General features: G+C 40.8%; 2 protein-coding genes across 3 annotated transcripts in view; one reads left to right on the forward strand and one right to left on the reverse strand.

Annotated features, from left to right (window-relative positions):
• Positions 1-3,075, reverse strand: part of LOC111861685 (neurotrophin 1) — a 46,977-nt gene extending 43,902 nt beyond the window's left edge. Inside the window, exon 1 of the mRNA XM_023846459.2 lies at positions 2,905-3,075. Coding sequence (XP_023702227.1) covers positions 2,905-3,003 — 99 coding nt within the window. The 5' untranslated portion in view covers positions 3,004-3,075. The remainder of the gene's footprint in view (positions 1-2,904) is intronic.
• Positions 1-17,718, forward strand: part of LOC111861686 (general odorant-binding protein 71) — a 34,830-nt gene extending 17,112 nt beyond the window's left edge. The window contains exons 1-7 of one of the 2 annotated variants that reach the window (XM_023846461.1): positions 9,894-9,991; positions 13,586-13,859; positions 14,526-14,719; positions 14,847-14,882; positions 15,115-15,241; positions 15,358-15,425; positions 17,411-17,718. In XM_023846461.1, coding sequence (XP_023702229.1) covers positions 9,932-9,991; positions 13,586-13,859; positions 14,526-14,719; positions 14,847-14,882; positions 15,115-15,241; positions 15,358-15,425; positions 17,411-17,491 — 840 coding nt within the window. In that variant the 5' untranslated portion in view covers positions 9,894-9,931 and the 3' untranslated portion in view covers positions 17,492-17,718. Of the gene's footprint in view, positions 1-9,893; positions 9,992-13,585; positions 13,860-14,525; positions 14,720-14,846; positions 14,883-15,114; positions 15,242-15,357; positions 15,426-17,410 lie in introns of those variants that run through there. The other variant, XM_033750423.1, reaches the window with a different exon arrangement.
• The last annotated feature ends 3,452 nt before the right edge of the window (positions 17,719-21,170 follow it).

Genomic DNA, 21,170 nt, shown 5'->3' on the forward strand with positions numbered 1-21,170 from the left:
CTGTCCAGTGGGTACCAGGAGTAAAGCGGTCAGGGCGTGAAGCTGACCACTCACCTGCAACTAGTGCTGAGGTCAAGAAAATGTGGATCTATACGTCCATTCCCCCATACGTTTTCATGGCGTAGTGCTTAATTAGTTAAGCACAAGTAAAACTTTTCCTAAAGTTTTGATCATGAAGAAAGCGCCGTGTAGATATTGTGTTAACCGACGTTTCGCTTGCTGATTTTCTTCTTTTTTCTTCTACCCTAAAGATAGAGGCGATACGTTCCTCCGAAACGTCGGTTAACACAATATCTACACGGCACCACATAACAGAAGAATACTTTCTTCATAGTCACCGCCGTGAAGACCTCAGATCTTCCACAACCCAGCTGATCGTTTTAATATGGGCAGTGTTCTTCTAATCGCGAGATATGACGTAACAGACAAACTGCATAATGAGGAGCTTCATAACTTACATTCTTTCTCAGATATTAGTAGACTGATCAAGTCAAGGAGGATGGGGAAGGCATGTGGCACGCGTGGGAGAGCAGTACATGCAGGGTTTGGTGGGAAATCCAGAAAGAAAGAGCTCACTAAAAAGACCTGGACTTCGGTGGGTGGATAACATTAAAATAGAAATAGGATTAGGGGTATGCATTGGATTCATCTTGTTCAGGATAGGGACCAGTGTCGGACGACTCTTGTGAACCTTCGGGTTCAATAAAATGCTGGCAATTTCTTGTGTGGCTGAGCAGTTATTAGCTTTTCAAGAATTAGTCAGCTCGGAGAAGTTAGTTCATGGAGTTAATGTTCTTCTAAGAGGCGGTAGCTGAATTTGGAAGCAGTATTTGGATGATATTCATATTTCAGTAAGACACATGTCAGGGAAACCGTGACTTGAATGTTCTTTTGATTGCCGAACTACTGTGTTGAGTCAGTACGTGACTGTAAAATCATGCAACCCGCCATCTTGACACAGTTTTTCTTGGTTTTCCTCTGTTTTCTAGTAAATACTGAGATGAAGAAAGCAGTCTTTTGGGATGTGGCGCCGTGTAGATATTGTGTTAACCGACGTTTCGAAGGAACGTATCGCCTCCATATTCAGAGTAGAAGAGAAAATAAAATCCTCTAGCGAGTAACCAGTGTGAGCAGGTGCTAACAGACTAATAGACTTCATAGTCACCGCTGTGAAAACCTCAAATCTTAAATACTGAGATGGTTGCCCAATTTCCAGGTTACTACTGCGTGTTTCTCATCCAGTATTTACGATATAAATTTATCAGAATTAAATGTCTTCGTGTGGAATCTACTACCTTTCAGATCACAACACTCACTGTTAATCAGAAAATTCAAATTCCTCCGTACCTGCCTGAAACCAGTGCCGCTTACCAATCTGAAAAGCTATACACCCACTCACCTCGTCCAAAGTACATTGTCTTGTATGAATTCATGGAATAATTCTGCCAGGCACCCACTCCTCAAATCCTAGACAGCACCCATGTGTGAAACTGAGGAAATACCAGACAGTTGGCCTGGTATGTCCTATTCTGTCTCTTTTTATCCCTTGCTATGCTTGAGAAGGTTAATCTATGCTTCAGTTTGGTCAAGTGATTNNNNCCCCCCACTTTCTGTATGTGTTCCTTGATGCCCCTTCAAGCGCACTTGTCCATGGGCAGAGAGAAACAGGACACTTAGAGAGGGTAAAATATAAAGTTCTCCCTAGGCTTAATTAAGCACCACGCCGTGATATAGGGGACTAAGGTATAGCTTGTCGGTCACGGTAGTCGAGCGGTCTAAGGCATGTACTGTCTTCGCTCGGAAACCGGGTTCGTGGGTTCGAATCCCAAACAAGGCATGGAAGTTCGGTATCTGTATGTCTTTGGTCTGTGTTTATGTTGTCCTGTGTTTAGGTAGAGGCCTTGCGACGAGCTGATCACTCGTCCAAGGAGTCCTACTGTCTGTAAAATGATCATGGAACTGAAATATCAGAGGCCAGGGCCCAAGGGAGATGCAGATCCAATGAAAAAAAGAAACGGTATATCTTCATTATTCTTGACCTCGGCACTAGATGGAGGTGAATGGTCAGCTTCACTCCCCGGCCGTTTACCCAAGGTGAAAGAGCCCGCGATATGCATTGTGTAGGAGGCCGGGTGGACCCCAGAGCCGGTCCGAGCGCTCTTATCCTTGCCGGGAGTCAAACTCCGATTTCTCGGTCGTCCAGCCCTTAGCCTAGTCCCTATACGGCCTAAGCTGTGAGGGTACCCCGCGATTAGGCCCACCTAGATGTGAATTCTTCCGCTGCTAGGGGCAGCAACACAATGCTGTCAGTAGGAATATGTAAGATAGACGTAATTTATGAAGAGCAGGACTATTCCTGTACTGAAGATAGAGGCAGTGTTGACTCCCTCCTATTAAACTATGCAGCATGTTCATGTTATTTATGATTTATTTTAAAATGCTGTACTGAATTCATTAGCATATAGCGTCAAACGGTAGCGAATGATTAAATGGAAGGGAAGGAAGTAGTTACGGCCTATTTTGATATCCTATCCCATTTTGATGAATTGAGGAACACCCTGTAGAATCTCAATATATTTCAGTGTTGTCATCGTGATTTGAATCGGTCACCTTCCGAATACAAGTCACAAGCGTTGCCGTTTGACCCAACTCTCTCGCATACCGCATCGGCGATATTTTAACCCATAAAACAACAATATTAACAGTCACCTGCTTGAGAATTTCAGTCTCAGCTCACCCCAGGTTAAAACTGAGTTCTTATTACCGTGTTCTGTTGAAATTAATTTCAAGAAATGAGATGAGCTCTTTAAATATTCGCATGATGTCTTGTTGCCAACGTGTAGGAATGCAACGAAACGTTTATATCAGTGCTGAACACATCAGAAGGGAAACTTAAGTAAATACCTGGAAGCTGTCAGTTTGAGAAAGCAGGTACTGGACTAGTTTGTAACATTTCTGATCGCGGACGGACACCTCCATGCTGACACACATAGTACCGTACATTAGTTATACACAACACACAAAATGGCGTGCAGTCTAAGCAGAGCCTCGAAGCGAACAAAGTGACAACAACCGTGATTCCTTCGCATGCGCAGAACATACAAGTATCAAACACTCTACGACACAGGACAGGAAAACCTCGGAGTGTCTCTTACGACAAAAGAAATAAATCAACGTTACAAAGATTCTCAGAATGGCTCCCTGACGTTGCGTCTACCTGCAACTTATCTTTACCTTAGCTCAGAACTAACTCTATATCTCAAATGTAACTGGAGTAGTTAATTAATTTGATTTTTTTAAATATTTTAATAGCTACGAGTATGTAAGATTTGAAGTTTTCACGGCTGCAGCCACCTGCTCACGCTGGTTCCTCACTCGGTGATTTTTACCATGAAGATGGAGGCGATATGTTCCTCCGAAACGTCTGTTTACACAATATCTAAACGCCGCCACATCCCAGAAGACGGTATTATTCATTTTAATATCTAATTTTTATCTTAAAGGACAAAACCGCATTAATAACTATGTAATATTAAAACCCAAACTACAGAGCTACTATAAATGATTCATTTATTTTTAAACCGCTATATTTTCCAAAGCATCACACATACAAACATGACTGACATATAAAAAGAACCGTAAACTCATCAAGTTTTCTCCACACTCTACAAATGTTCTGTGTGTGCCCCTTGGGTCACACGACACACGTCCAGGCGGTAGTCGAGCTCGTTCCACACATTTTGTAGCATCATCCTGTCAATGGTCATCACTGCAGCATCGATGCATTCCCTCAGCTCCACTAGTGTTCTTGGCAGTGGGGGTACGTAAACACGATCCTTAATGTACCCCCAAAGGAAGAAGTCACAAGGCGTTAGATCAGGTGATCTGGAGGGCCAAGTGAACAGAGCTACGTCATCCTCACCAACATGCTCAATCCAGCGTGTCCTTACATTGCCGATACCACCGCAAAATTCTCTGTTTACATGGCGGTTCTTTTCCGTACCCTCTTTTGAATGCGCGTTGCACTGCTATAACAGACGAACGAACATCTCGCATATTCCAACAAACAAAAACTCTTTTCTTGCTTTGTCGCCATTTTGTAAAGGCACTGAACTCATGCTGCCAACTGGTGCACACAATACAAACTTTGTGAGTTTACGGTTCTTATTATATATCAATCATATTTGTACGTGTGAAACTTTGGAAAATATAGCGTTTTAAAAACTAAATCATTTATAGTAGCCCTGTATATTAAAAGTTACCACTCTTAGTATCTAAACAGAATTAATAGCTGTATTGTTACAGTATTTTAGTGTCTATTTATTAGATATATTTGAGAGTAATATAGTATTTGATATCAAAAATAAAACAATTTGTAATAATATGGATCCGTATTAAAATACCATTCAGGAACTAATACTGAATCCTTGAAGGTACTCCTGATGATGACCTCTTGAAGGTCGCAACATGTAGCTAAACACCTTTGCTCAATAAACGAATGCTGATACATCTGTACCTATTTATCTTTCAGTAGAGTCATAGATATTGTGACGTTACAATATTATTGTTGTGTAGGCGGTCCCACTTGTGGCTTGTGTTTGTTTTACTCGTTTCAATACCTAGACTGTATAGCACTGAATGGATGGATGATAAAATTAATTATGATTTTAAAATGAAACGGTCATAGGATAACGTATGCTACGAATCGGGTATTTACCTTTAGGAGCTGATGATAACCAATAGAAATCTCAGTCAGGCTGCTTGGTGTCTCCGTCTAGTTTCGAATGCGTCGTCCGCAAGTCAAGTTTTCCGCTGGAGCCAGTTGGCCCTGTAGACTAGAAATGGATAGACGAAATCAGTTATTTAATTACAGTGATGGAGAAGTAAGGAAACTTCTCATAAAATCAATAACCGAAATTTTCGTGGTGTCCATCAGTCGAACCAAAAATACTCGGAGGGTTCGTAAAATCCCCCTATGACCCATTCTTTCTATATCGTTTCAAATTCATCATTCAAAATCATTCTGTTTTTTAATACCGTGTAGTCTGCATAGCGCGGAAATCGTCAAGTAACAAAACACTCAAGCCAAGTTACGATTCATCTTCGTTAGCATCTGTGAGATCCTCCGAAAGGGCAGCACACTATCTGAACGCGTAGATCTTTCTGTCCCATGACTTGTAATGCAATTAAATTAAATATTTTTAAATTCGCTTAGTGGGGGACGGAGTCCAACTGGATCCACTCGGCACGGGGCTACTGATTGGCATATTGTAGCCTGCCCCGGGTGATTATGATGATGGAGAATTTGGCGGAATGAAGATTGGCAGGGGAACCCGTAGTACTTGAAGAAAACCTGCCCCAGCGCCACTTTGTCCACCACAAATCCCGCTTGACCAGACCCGGGATCGAACCCGGGCCGCCGCGGTGGAAAGCCAGCGACTAACCGCTTGAGCTATGGCGCGGCCCTGTAATATAATTCGTTACCGTTTATTAATCTGCTTCTGCATGGTTGCAGCGCATCGCTTTCTTAAGCTGGCCTGGAAATTATTGACAGTCATAACGAAGAGAGTTGAGCAGTCTGTAGCTTCTAGACAGCCCTTCTTTAGAGACGGAGAAACTTCGTCCTCAGATGTTGCATGTCACATTCGTCTCGTGTGTAGCGACACAGTTTCCATACATGACACGTGTTACACCATGTTTATTGAACGTGACTGAAAAATTAAATGTTTTTCGCTTGAGTCTTAAGAATGGCGCTTAATACTCTGTCGGTATAGCGACAGGCTACGGGCTGGGCGGCCGGGCCACGAATGCTCTTTCCCCAGTGAGTAAAGCGGCCGGGGCATGAAGCTGATCACTAGTGCCGAGGCCAAGAATGGTGGAACCATACCTCCACTCCTCTATACGTTTTAATGGTATTGTGCTTAATTATTTAAGCAGCGGGACTTCACCTGTACCCTACTCCTACATGTACAGTCCATTACGGACCGCCTCTGTGTTCTAGCGGTCAGAGTTCCTGGTTACAGATCCTGAGGTTCCGGGTTCGATTCCCGGCGATGCCAGGTTTTCTGAGAAGTAGTGGGTCTGGAACGGGGTCCACTCAGGCTCCTGAGGATAATTGAGGAGCTATTTCAAGGAAATAGCGGCTCCGGTCTAGAAAACCGAAATTAACGGCCGTGAAGATTCGTTGCGCTGACCACGCGACACCCTCTATCCCCAAATGTTGGCACTAAGTTCGTCGACAAGCGGCGGTCGCTCGGTCTGCGGACTAAAACCACGGAGTTTGTTTTTTGTTTTGTATAGTCCATTTCACTAATACCAGATTGGTGTAAGATAATTTCTGCCGTCTAGAGATTGCATATACAAAAGGAGAGGAGACCATATACACGTATATATATTTTATTGCTAGTGGGGTGGGACTAAGTCCCTTGTACTGGGGCCACTTCTGGCCTATTGTACCAGCCCCAGATGATAGGGTGAGGGTGATTGTGGAGCAATTGGTGGAATGAAGATTGGCAGGGGAAACCGAAGTACTCGGAGAAAACCTGCCCCAGCGCCACTTTGTCCACCACAAATCGCACTTGACCAGACCCGGGATCGAACCCGGGCCGCCGCGATGGGAAGCCAGCGACTAACTGCTCGAGCTATGGCGCTGCCCTACTATATGTTATCTGACTATGTGTGTATGTTGTGCCGTTCTCATGTCCTGTATGAAGTATGTTAAATACATACACATAACCATAGTGAAGAAATTTGAAAAATAGCAATGTTGGATGTGAGGTTCTGACAGCTATGACTAAGGAGAGAGGTACCATCTGAATATGACTCCACCTAGCCAAGTAGTAGTTCACAGATGTTTCGGAGGAACGTACCGCCTCCATCTTCATGTGAAAGAATAATCTAGATAAGCAACCAGCAAGAAACGATCAGTAAGCAGTGATGGTTGTTTTATTTGCTTATTGTTTGACCCTGAAGATAGAGACATCGAAATATCAGACTTATACCGGACTGCACGGCATCAGATCGCAGAAGGTCATAACAATACATTTCTTACAGAAGTTCAACGAAAAGAAAATAGATGAAAGTATGACGTTTCATACAACCTTTCCGAGCGTGAATTAACAATGTTCGTGAGATATTCGTAGCTGAGGAATACGCATTTATAACACAAACACATCCGTCACGAAATAGGAAGTGCTTGTCAACGTACTAGCTGTATCAATACACAGGATCTAATCAATCATTAGTGATGCCCATTGAATATTCGAATGGTATTGAAGGGTATAATTACAGTTAGTGTGTCAGATCATTCAGTAGTCATGTTGATGGACCAGAGATACAGTCAGATAATTTTGAAAAGCATTCTACATGTCCAGCCTTTCTCTGAGCGAGGGATGTGGAAAATATAGGCGTCCATTGGGAAAATTCACCATAGTGAACAAAATATCAGCGTATGGCGGCCGGCGCGTAAGGCTGACAACCTCACCGCCATCTGTGAGTCGACTGTTCTAGAAAAACATGGAAGCATCGGCGTCTCACAATGGTACGGGCCCCCACAGCCTGTTATAGGGATAGCTTTACTATTTTGTATGTGTCATCATGTCACTCCATATGAAATGTTAGTTTATATTTCCTCTAATATTGGTATATTATAGAGCCGAATTCACAATGAAGATTACGTTTCTCTGGAATATGATACCGTATACACTGATGTCTCATCGGAAGTGTCTCCACCTTGTCGTGGTGGTTGGGCTTGCGTGACACTGTGACCTTGAGATCTATGCCGGCGGTAGTTTAACTACCAGTAGGGTCACCCATGCCAGAAAGCTCAAAAGGTATAGTCCAGACTAAGAGAGATACCCTGGCGTTCCAGGTTGGGGGTTGGACATGAGGCTAACTTCCTCATCCTGCAAAAAGAATTTTGTTCAGAAAACTAGCAACCAGCCTTGGGTCACCATACATGGGTCCATTCTTATGGCAGCTTGCATTGGTTGTGGAGACTGGTTGTAGAGGAGGCCAAGGCTCACCCAGGGCTGTAGCGCCGAGTGGTAGGTAGGCAGACTGATATATTGTTACCAGTGGCGAATTTACAAACTGCATCTTCAGGGTGTAAGACACTCTTAGTACAACACCGTTAAAATGTAATGAATCACCTCTCAGAAAACCGCAGTTTTCATAATTACCACAGGGATAATATCAAATGTCACGTGAACGGCATTTTATTTGACCTTTGAACCCCCGTTCTTAAAGCCTCGGTAACAAAAACCTCATCGCCTCTGAAGCCAACTGAAAGCAACCAGTCTAATCACAGTTTCCTTGTTGCTATTTCACGATAGACGACAGGGATTCGATCTTTAGAAGAGACTTTGGGATATTTTTTCTATGCTGTTGTGTTCAAATGGTTCCGGGGCCCTCCGGGATAAAGGTGGTGGGGTCGTGAAGTTAACCATTTATCTCCATCCAATGTCGAGGTTAAGAGTGATTGGAACGTATCTCCACGCCCCTGCAGGTGTTACTTATGCTTGGGGGTAGTCCTTTTTGGCATGTTCCTAATTATAAGTGTCAGAAGTGCACCTGTTAACTTCACCATGTCTGTCTGTCCATCCGTATGCATGTAGCAGCATGAGAACCACTGAACAGATCCTCATGTAAACTGATATTGGGGAGTTTTGCTGCAGTTTGTTGATACATTCCATTTTGGTTAAAATCATAATAATAACGGACACTTTATATGAAGATCTGTATGCATTTCTCCCAGCATCTCAAGCATAACTCGCTAAATATTTGTCAGAATGAAGAATGTTTCCAACACATTTATGCATTACATAACTTTTCCACAGTTCCTGCATTCTGTAGATAACTGGAAAGAAAAAAAGGATGTGACCTAAAGGCACCAGTATTCATACGCCATGGTCACAGTTCCTAACTTCTTCACATTCAAGTTTATGTGTTTGTCCCCATCCTTTATACTATGCTTTTATGTTAAAGCATACAGAAATGTCACCCTGTGAATGTCTCAGTGACTTCAGTTTGAACCAATTAACAAATCTTGAAACAAGACAGTGGATCAGTCCCTCCAATAGGAGCGACAGTTGAGCTGAGTAAAGTTCCTACACTTGAAAACTGAAAAAACAAAAATTATAGAATTTAATTATATTATATAATGGGATGTTACATAATGGCAATGGAAGTAAAAAGTAAAGGTAAAGTTGTCCCTGTGATTAACTAATTAAGCACTATGCCGTGAAGGCGTATGGAGGAGCAGATGTATAGATCCACATTTTCTTGACCTCAGCACTAACTGGAGGTGACTACTCAGTTTCAACCCCCTGTTGCTTTACCACCAAGGATAGAGCCCTCGATACCCATTGGATAGAAGGTTTGGTGGACCCCACAACTGGTCTGTATGATGTGAAGAAGAGAAAATTCTTGACCCTACCGGGACTCAAACTGCGACCCCTCTGTCATCCAGCCCATAACCAGTCGCTATACTGACTACACTATCCCAGCCCGTTAACATGATGGCAATGGAAGTATATTACAGAATGATATGGATCTATGACTTGTACCATTACTTAAGCTTATCGACAGAATACACAGCTTTGGTACCCCTGTGCTGCTGGACTTCTTATTTCTGCCAATTTGGAAACAAAAATATATAGACTGTCAGATTATATACATGTCGCATGGCTGGTATTGTGTTTAACCCATAATCTCAGTGCCCAGTCCAATGACATGTAAAGGAAATAGCATAACATACAATTGTTATTCATCTGAATATAGACAAATTGATTACATGTTCTGTTGTATTTGCTGTTGGCATGATGGATGTGTATGTCTATTCTGAACCGTGAATCATGTTACTTCAGGAGAACGCTGAAGTAAGTAATGAGTATATAAGCATCTGTAAGAAGTAAAATCCTTTCATTCCAAAATGGGTAACCTAATTCTGTGTACAGTGTTGACTGCTCTGGCAATGGCTGCAGCAAGCTATGTAAGTATATTCAGCAGGTATGAAGACATATTCGTAGTGGAGTATGGAGGAGCTGATGTATAGATCCACATTTTCTTAACCTCAGCACTAGCTGGAGGTGACTGCTCAGTTTCACGCCCCTGTTGCTTTCATCATCATCATCAGTAATCTGTCAAGACGACAGGTCCACAGTCTCTTCCAAAACAATACCTCCACTTAATGTGATCTAGAGCTTTCTCCTTCAAATGACAGTATCCTCTTCTGTCCTCAAGGTCATCCAGCATCTTCTTACGTCTTCTTCCTCGTCTTCTTGTCACTTCTATACGCCCCTCTATCTTTCCTTCAGTAACTTCTTTTAGAAGGCAGTTACCGCGTAAGATATGACCAATCCTATTAGCCTTCTGTTTTCTTATTTCGTGTAGGATATTGCTCTGCTCACTGACTCTAAATAACACTTCTTCATTTCTCACATATTCGGCCCAACTGATCTTCTCCATCCTTCTCCAACACCACATTTCGAAACTTTCCAGATGTTTCTGATCTACTGCTCTAAGTGTCCATGTTTTAGCCCCATAGAGAGCTATGCTCCAAATGTAGCATTTCACTAGTTTCTTCCTCAAATTAAATCCAATTTGCTGGTAAAAAGATTCTTCTTCTTGCTAAATGCAGCTTTTGCCATGGCAATCCTAGATTTAATTTCACTCGTACACCTTCCATCATCTGTTAACAAGCTACCCAAATATTTAAAACATTTCACATTCTCCATTGTATTTGGTCTATCTTTATTGTGACTGGGGTTGGTTGTCTCGAAATTTTCATTACTTTTGTTTTCTCCACATTCATTTCCATGCCATAGCACCTTCCAATTTCAATTAGTCTATCAATCATNNNNCCAATCGATACCTGTTTCTTTTAGGATCTGCATTAATTTGGTCCAGTTTACCCGGTCAAATGCCTTCTGCCAGTCTATGAAGCAAACACACAGTTCTTCATCTATCTTCAAAGTTCGTTCTGCTTTAATTCTCATCATCCCAATTGCATCCCTGGTTCCTTTTCCTCTTCTAAATCCAAACTGATCTTCTGTTGCGTCTAACCGTCTAGTGCGTTAAGGCCCTTTGCGTTGGGTGCCACTCCTTCTAACCGTCCTTCTCCGGCAGTCCTCTGAAGAGCCCTTTGGTTGCTGGTTGCAGCTGCTCCTCTAGCCGTTCCCTCTCACCTGTTGTTACTTCGAGTTGGCAGGTTGCTGCTGCGTCCTTCCTATCCAGTTCTGTTTCCCTTTTTGTTGTTCTGGTGGATAATAGTTTGCGGGGTATGGGTTATCGGAGTGCTGGGCGCCAGTAAGCTTACGGTAACGGCTTACATTTCAGGGGAAAAGGGGGAATGAACTGGAAACTACAGGTGATAGGTACCGCGTTCTCACTGGAGCGATGAGATTCGGTCTCAGGGTGAATACGGGCCTCGCGTCAGCGGGAAAGATAAGAGTGTTTATGGCTAGGCACTAACACACACTGTTTAATTAGCCAATCTTGCTATACACGTACATGTAACAGCACTTGTTGCACTTCCTTAAAACACATGGAAATCTCTCCAACGTTGGCGACCGGATCCCTGGCTAGTTAGTTAGCGGCTGTTTCTTTTAGCACAACCCTAGAATTGCACTCTCACTTATACTTTTAGCACCAAGAAAATTTCACGTTAAATTTAGAAGAGTTATCCAGAGATTGTTCCTGCAAACACTTAAACATAATTTCGGCTGTACACTTGGAGGGTTGTTCAGAGACTCCTCTCGCAGACTGACCCTGCTTCGAAGCAAGAAATCTTCGCGGCTTCAGCTCCGCCTCCGAGTTACTACCCTAATTTCTGCTGATTGGAACAATTCGAATTTAGGGAGTTAACCATAATTCTCACTGCTCCAATCACATAACTTTAATTTGGGACTTTGGACCTTAAAGTCCTAACGTCGTTTTTGACAACTGCTTGAAAAATTATACCAGTAGCGTGGGTTGCTGGCCTTCCCACTTTTGACTTATGGGGTTCAAAACTTGTCAAGTGTAACTTTATCAAAGGATCCCGCCGGTCAACTTTCTAACTGAATTTCCAGGAAAACTCTGCGGGGTGCTTCCTGTCTGGTCTTTGTAGCAGTGAAGCAGGCCCTATTCTTGAACCCAAGAATCGGGCTAAGTCACCCTTGAGTGTTCATTGCTACATCTTGTGTATAATTACTCTAAAAAGAAATATTGATTACAAATAAAGATGGTGGTGTCAGTGGTACGGCAACATGCTTTACCGTTGGGAAAAGAGCCCCAAGTACCCACTGGATAGGAGGTTGGGTGGACCCCAGAACTGGTCTGTACGATGTGGAGAAGAGAAAATTCTTGACCCTACCGGGACTCAAACTGCGACCCCTCTGTCATCCAGCCTATAGCCAGTCGCTGTACCGACTGCACTATCCCAGCCTGTTAACATAATGACAATGGAAGTATATTACAGAATGATATTCATTCATTCATTCATTTATTTTACATTGCATAGATCCACAGTACAACCGGTAGGATATGGAACTATGACTTGTACCATTACCAACAAGAACAGGAAAGTGAGGTCATGCAATGAACAGATGTTTAATCAACAAACAAGGGTTGTGAAAGTGGCCCAGGAAATTTTTGAGTGACCTGAATAATTTCAGTATTTTCTCCTTGTGTATAAATGGACTTTAAATTGCCTCTAGATACATACAACAACCTTACGGGGAGCGTGTTTACCCCATTTACCCCAGCAGTTGCTGGCCTCGGCAGTCCATAAAATCTATCATTATTTTTTTCTAGATTGTTCACCAAAGAAGGAATTGCGGTCGTATAACCCGTTTTTTTCTGCACAACACTTTAGAAGATACATACTTAGTTACGGTCAATATTTGGCCCTGACATCTCCTGACAGCACTATGCTACAAGTCGGAAAGTCGTGGGTTCAAATACCGATGAGGTCATTGGATTTTTTCAGTTGACCTAATCCTTCCGGCCGCAATATGGCCCTGGCGTTCACTCAGCCTCTAACAGAAATGAGTACCAGGAATTAAATAAATAATTTTCCTGGGCAGTAAAGTGCCACTGGCACATAAGGCTGACAACCTTACCGCCATCTTTGAGCCAATTGTCTAGATAATGTGGGACCCTCAACGTCTCACAACCCTATGGACCTTCATGGCCTGTTACAGGGATAGATGTACGTTTTCCTTTTTTTTTACATCTCCTGACAACATGTGTATTAATATTTCAAGACAGTTTTCTAAAAAAAATAACATTTTTTTTCTCAGAAACCTCTTTCTCAACAACTGCTAAACACAAATCCATACTTTTCACCTCAGATGACTCTTAATCTTCTACATTTTTTCCCCAGAAGAAATATTTTTGTCCCTTACATATAAACAAGGTATGGTTGATGGATGTTTGACCAACATGGCTACAGCTGCATTTTCGCACTGTAAGGGAGAGAGAGGTGTACTTCTGATATATAGATGAAATTGCCCTTTTGTTTATTGCAGTTTAATGTTTTCAGATCAGCTAGAGTATTATACAACAACTGAACATGATCTTGTACTATACTTATTCTTTTCAGGGACTGAAATGTCGCTCTGAAGATGAGAAAAATAATGATGAATTTGCAGAAATAGCCAAAATGTGTTTAAGTAACGTGTCTAACTGGGACAGTCCCAGCAACAGAGATGATAATAATAATGGTAGACGCAATGATAATAGACACTACAGTAACAGCGATTCCTATGATGGTAACAGGGACAGTAGACATGACAGAAATAACAGGGATTATAATAATTATGACGGAGGAAATGGTAATAGTTATGGATTGTGGAGAAGACAGCAAAATTCTGGAGGTAATTTCATTAGGTATAAAGCATTTTGATTAATAAAAGATTTCACCAAAGTATATTATGAAATATGTGCAGTTTTTCTTTGGAAATGGTATTTTAAAAACTGGAGAGTAGAAGGTTAATAATCAGGTTTCCTCTATAATGCACACTGGATTTTTATGTCCCATTCTTCATTTAAATGTCAAGGTGGATTTCATGTATCCTATTTGTGAGATATTGCTACCAAAAATGTTAGTGCTGTGGTAATAAATACGTGGTATTAATTCAATTATTGGGTATTCTCATAGCTGGGTCTACTTTCAGGATCTACCCCACAAGTACAAATATTTTTTTTAACCTGGCTTTGGGTGTGATATAAATAATTAGGTATTGTTTCATGGTAGGCTCTTGTAAACAAAGTAATTAACCTTTGGGTCACAGAGAAAATGGGAAATCTCTTGTCAGGAAAGACTGAGCTCTGTTGAGTTAATGAAAGTTTTCTGGAAGTTTAATTATGAAAATGAAATTAATTCTCAATTCATATTCGTCATAAGAGATAAATATTGTATTAGAGAAGTTTTTATGCAGCTATTGGTTGTGAACTTATCCCATTTTTTTCCCATTACACTGCATTTTAAATAATGTGACAGTTGATAATGTAAATTTGTATTTCTTCTGACTTTTCCATAGGATATGGCTACAGTGATGAATACTCAGATTTTCAGCAGAACCCATATTATAATCCCAGATCAGGGATTCGATCAAGAGGGAACCAAGATAGAAACAACCAAAGGAAAAACAATAATAGCAGTGACAACAAGAAGAATAATAGTACAAATTCTACGCTTGAAGTTGATGGGAGTTCACTTGAGAAGGTTGAGGCAGTATGTATTGACTTAATCTTACACTTATGTGCAAGTATTATATATCTCAGAGAAGCATGGTGTTAGGTTATGACTGGAGAGCCTTACCTGTGTTCTTGTATACTCATAAATTTATTTCATTTTTCAGTGCATCATACACTGTATCTTCCAAGAGATGAATATGGTAAGCTAATTACGACCTTACAAAACATACTAAAGAGTACAATAAACCTTCGTTATAATAGACCTGGATATAATGCACGAAATATGGCTGTGTACAATTGTTAATTTTTAGAGATGTTGAAGCACTAAGAAGGTTTTGTATTAAAAAAATGGGGGTTTACTGTATTTAAAAATTCTGACTAATATAAGATAGAATTATGGATTTTGGTCTAATGTTTATTTAAATTCAACAGTTAGATGATACAGCATATCCGGATAAATCAATGGTAACAAAGGTAATGACTAAGAAGATCCGTGATCCAAAAGTGAAAGATTTTATCGAAGAGTCCATTGACGACTGTTTTGAGCTGTTAGAAACTGGTGAGTGTGTGAATAAACAAAATGTCCTAAATGTTCATGTACACTACTTAAATGGTGTATATTAAACTGTATATAATTATAATAAAAGAAAAATTAAATATAATTTTATATTGCAGATAACAAAAGAAGTAACTGTGACTATTCCAAGAATTTAGCGTTGTGTCTTGAGGAGAAAGGCCGAAGGGTAAGGCATATCTATATTGAAACCATTACTCCAGATCTGCTACTAGTATCTGAATGCAAACATGATTATTTTATCATTAATGGAATGCTATGTGATTCCATTAACACCAAAAGTGCACTGAAGAAAATATTTCGTCCTCCTACCATCATTTCTGTTTTATACAGGTTGATGAACTAAAAGTCTCTAATCTCTTCTTCTTTTGCACAGTTTTCTATTTTTGCTTTCTTGCTGTGTCTTTCTCCTCTTCATTCTCTATTCCAATCCCTGGCTAAACCATCTTTGTTATGTGTTGTCTCATATGTCTGACAACTAACTCCTTGGAGCTGAGTCCTTATTGGAAACCTGACAGTTGCTCAGCCACTCAAGAAATTAGCAGCATTTTATGGAACTCAGAGACTCATTACCATGTTCACGAGAACCCCACCATTAGTCCCTACCTTTTGCCAGACAAATCCAGTCCATCCCCATTCTATTTTTGTAAGCTCCATTGTAATATTGCCCTTCCATCTATGTCTGTGTCTTTCTAGTTGTTTCTTCATTTTGGATTTTCATTAACAAAAACTCTGTATACACTCTGTCTTTATGTTATACTTTAATATTTTCTTCATAGTACCTGTACTCTATCCATTCTCTTTCCATGGTCAAACTATTGTAATTGTTTCACTTTCACTCTGTTAACAAATGTTATGCTTCAGCTCCTTCCGTAAGAATTTCATTCTAATTCTGTCCTTTCTTATTTTTCCCTCAGTGATTTATTTCAGAATGTAATATTGTTATATAGCCATTCCTCACATAACTGACATGTACTTCTAACAGAATCAAGGCTTTGTCACGTCCATGCTGGAATGTTAATCAGCAGGTCTTGGTTCTGAGCCTGGCCTTGGAAATATGTCATTTACACTGTGAATGTAACCACATATTACTTTATATTGCTGCTTGCATATATGTCCAGCAGTAATATAAAGATGCAACATGTGGCCTCTAGGTAATGAAATTTTTGATACAATAAATGAGATAACATTTTATTCACAGTGTTGTATCACATAATAAAATATGAGTTTTGTTATTTGCTTGTGAAGGTAGCTTTTGTCAAATAATGGAAATTGATTTGTGTTTGTTACTATTTTAAACTAAGACATAGCAGCTCATCAGTCAAAATTACACAAATTATCACATTTAAATCCCAGTCCTGACATGAAAGTTTTATTATTCTGTTGATATATCTGTTGTACCCAATATTGTAGTTCTTTGTTCCTCATTATTTTCTGCTTATATTTTAAGAATGGGACACATGTAACCAAAGATACAGATGTAGAGCAGAGATGATTTATGGAGATACATTTTATCTACTGTCAGCCCTGTACCTTGTGGTCTTTGATCCCCAGACAGTCATGTGGTAGAAATGGCAGTGATAGCAGCAGCAGCAGTGAAACTGATAGGAGTAGTTATTCAGAAGTCATGCAATCCAACACTGAGCCTTTAGTAGTATGCAAGGTGCTGGAATGTGATTAAAAATGCAGCAGTTGGCAACACTGGGCACAACTACTGACTCAGCCTTGCACAGTACTGTGAGGTAATCAGCCAGATGCCCATAGTGCTGTATCTGTAATGAAAGTGGGAGCACATGACTTTCTGATGCTAGAGCGTCTTCATAATCAAAACTATATTTACAACCTGATCACATGTCCCAGAAGAGTTTCAGGAAACATATCCCAATTCTCTTGTCCCACATATAACTACAACAGCATGACTACATTACATCAATAAACTAATAATGCCATCTGGTTTTCATGACTTCTGAATTGCTTTGTAGTAATATCATTTAAAAATTAGTCACATCTGTAAGATTTTCTAAGACAAGAATATTATGGATAAATGTCCCACCTCCCAACAGCTAAATTCCATGGGCAGCTAGGCAACCATTATGTGTCTTACTCGTAAAATATTTGCAATATGTTCTTTTTTTGTTTCTGATTCTGTTACAGAACTGTGATGACTGGGAAGAGCAGAGTGAATCTAAATTAAGCAACAACAGAAACAGCAGGAATCCAAAGAGGCCAAATTAATAATGCAAACCAAAGGACAGAGATTTTGGAATAACTGTGTGTTGATGATTATATAATGATATGCTACTGACATTTTATATATTCCAATTTAGATGAGCTGAACTGAATATTTAGGTGATGGCATGCAATATATATTACTGATAAGGGCACATAATTATCTTAATAAATCATAATGGTTTCAATCTTGCATTAACTAATAAAGTCTGTGATAGGATTTCAGAACCTTATTCTATTGTCACATGATTTCAATGACTACAGATGAGTTTTGGATTGATGATCGCATTTATTGGACTCTTTGATACAGTGCATGAGTATACTTTACAGTTCACTGTTACACATACATCATCATGTCATGTCTTCACTAGCCATTGCTCAGCAGTGGCTTCCAATGGCAGATGTTCCCTTTCCTCTAGGTTCCTGAACTATCCCAAGCCTCAGATACCAGCTTCTCACAGTAACAGCTCACAAATGAACCTCAGCAGTTCTCTAACTCACTGGCTAACTCAGTCACTCATCAACCAACTGTGAGAACATCCCACATTATCACACATTTTCTGCAACACACACTCTTCACATCACTTTTCACCATCACGCGCGCTAACCAATCAAATTGCTCCAAACGTTCGCATTTATACTGCGCTCGCTGCTAGCCCCGAATCTACATCATCACGCGCGCTAGCCAATCAGCGCCCTGCAAATTCTTCCTCCTCAATTTCAAGTTTCGCTCCACCCACCGAGCAGTGTATAAAAAGGAGCAGCCCCAAACCGGCACCATCAGTCTGACTTCAGTCTACAATCAAGCCACACTCAAGCAACATCAGCCAGCAGGCTTCGTCGCCAGCGCTCGGTCTTCGGAGGCATCGGCAGGTGGCGCCAGGCACGACTGCCTCGGCCCTCCGGCTCTCACACCCGATGCACTGGGTCACCTCGCCTGGACTCGCCGGTGGTCATGTCCCTGTCCAACCCACTGGGCATCTGGTGTAGCCATTGCCTCATCACTCCTACGACCGCGCTGCGCGACCACGCAACTTCAACTCACCTGCCGCATGGCGATCAAGCTACCTCCAGCAACAGCCGCGCTGTGGCCAGTCAAACCACTGTAACTAACCTCTCTCCCTACCGGCGCGCGCCATGCTACCTCACCGGTCAACATCTCAGCAACCACGGTCCTTTTCAGGACCAACAAACTGTTCCGAAGAAGTGCGTTGTCATCGGAGTAATGACGAACACAACAAAGACATAAAACCCCACACAACTAACTCAACTGACTGAATGAACTGAACTCGGTTCTCACTAACTGTCTTACTTATAACATCTCTATACAGACCACACACAAAAGACTTCCTCTGTTGCTGTTTACAATGACATTGCCTAGTAACCACCGATGTCTAGTTGTTTGTTTGCGGTCGTTCCCTAGCAACAGGTTAACATGCCATAGTATAATTATTAACAGTGGGACAGTTGCAGGGAGGAATATTTCCATTCATTAGTCATAAAGGATACTGTCTCTGGTTACATGAGAATGGCTGATGATATAGAGATTTTTACTGTATGGAAGTTTGATATTTTCAGCAGAAAACCAGGAGTCACACACAGTCATATTTGGTAAACTTGCTATTACAATAACGTTGATGTAATCGGCATTTATGCAAGCTTTACACAATGACTGAACTTAATAAAATTATCTCAGGCTCTCAGCCATGTCAGTTGGTCAAAAATATTGGTAATTTTTAGCCATATGACATGGCTGATAGCCCAAGAAGAATTTATCAATCATAGAATTTAATAAATGCAACTTCAGTAAGCTGATATTCGTCAGTAAATAGGTAAAGGTAAAGCTGTCCCTGTAACAGGCCGTGGAGGCCCATAGGGCTATGAGATGTTGAGGCTCCCACATTTTCTAGACAACCACCTCACAGATGAGAGTGATGTTGTCAGCCTTACACACCAGCCGCCCTTTACCCCCAGGAATATTCCTGGTGTTCATTTCTGTTAAAGGCTGAATCAACCCCAGGGCCACAGTGCAGCTGGAATTAGGTAAATTGAAAAAAATACACCTCATCAAGATTTAATCCTGCGACCTTCCGGCTTGTAGCATAGTGCCTCAACCAGCTACACTAGGTCAATAAATAAGACAGTTTTGATTCATGAATGATTGTTTAATTAATCTTTTACATAGTTTTCATTGGATTCTTGTGATGACTGTGTGTCTTCCACCACAGTAATTTTTCAGTCAGTGAACCAAAGTAATTTATGGAGAGTGATGTTTAGTAGCTTGCAGCCCAGTACAAGTTTGATGTTGAGAGACCAAGCAAGCCAGCAGCAGCAGAGCAAGCCACACATGGAAAACATGAGCCAGATAGGGGCCTGAAAATGAGTTCAGAGAAACCTCTATCTGAACCAGGTTTTCCACATTTGGTTCACTTTATTTTCTCCTTACTGCTACTTTTCAGCCCTGAAGTAGGAGGCAGGATGTTCCTACAAAATATTAGTGATCTACTAGACTAGATCAGATCACATCCCAGAAGATATTAGTCTTCATTGTCACTGCTGTGGGAACCTCAAATGCAACAAAATAATTTATACTTCACAATTTTAAAATCCATAATGTTGTATTTTAGCGTCCTGTTGCACTGATTCTCGTCCATGATATGTATGTATTGGCCGTCTTGTAGTGCGCTCAATCTCACATGTCACTTCACTACATGTTTCGGCATCACTGTGCCATCTTCAGGTGTGTTATTTACGTCAAGCTATTGCATTGCTCGCCATCATGTGTCGTTTATAAAATTATCTAAAATTCACACTCTTCACTAACTATAATAAAATTTATATATGTCGAAATTTGTTAATAGCCATCATCTTACACGTCTTAACTAAAAATTCGCGTACTACATCATTCTTCCACTATGGAAGTCGTTCTTCCTATATCTTGTGTATATTGTGTCTGATGTGTCCTTTTTTGGCTGCTAGCATTGATGGCACATGACACATGACACATAACACATGATGGCGAGCAATGCAATAGCTTGATGTGAATAACACACCTGAGGATGGCACAGTGTTGCCGAAATATGTAGTGAAGTGACATGTGAGACTGAGTGCACTACAAGATGGCCAATACATACATGTCATGAATTTGAAAATCATCTCCATAATCGTTATATCTCTGTATGTAAGTGAAGCACAAGAGAGGTGCTCATAGCAAATGTTCTCATGAATATAAATCTGGTACTGACTGAGGAGTGAGAATATCACACAGCATGGCACCATCTTATTTCACAGATTAGAAAACCATGCTCTATGATGTTTTAATGTTATAATATTATAATTACATATGTATTTTCTAATTGTTCTGAGATTTAGCTTTATACACAAACTGTACACATGTCCCAGCTCCAGTAACTGTACATACTGGAACAAAGATTCCAGATGCTCTCATTGTATGACACTGGAGTCCCATTAAGAGGTTTGTGAATTAAATTCTTGGTCATGTCAGCATGCAGATTTCTCTCTCAGGCTTTTGTCTGTACCGAAGATAACACTTTGGCAGCATGAAGGAGAATTTTAAGACCTCCCATGATTCAAAGCCCACATTAACCTGCATATTTTCTGTGCTATCTTTCTCATAAATATTGTATTTGAAGCCTTAAACAGATGGTTCGAAGCCAATTTACTC

Source organism: Cryptotermes secundus, unplaced genomic scaffold (genome assembly GCF_002891405.2).
Source record: "Cryptotermes secundus unplaced genomic scaffold, Csec_1.0 scaffold201, whole genome shotgun sequence".
NCBI classification, from domain to species: Eukaryota; Metazoa; Arthropoda; class Insecta; order Blattodea; family Kalotermitidae; genus Cryptotermes; species Cryptotermes secundus.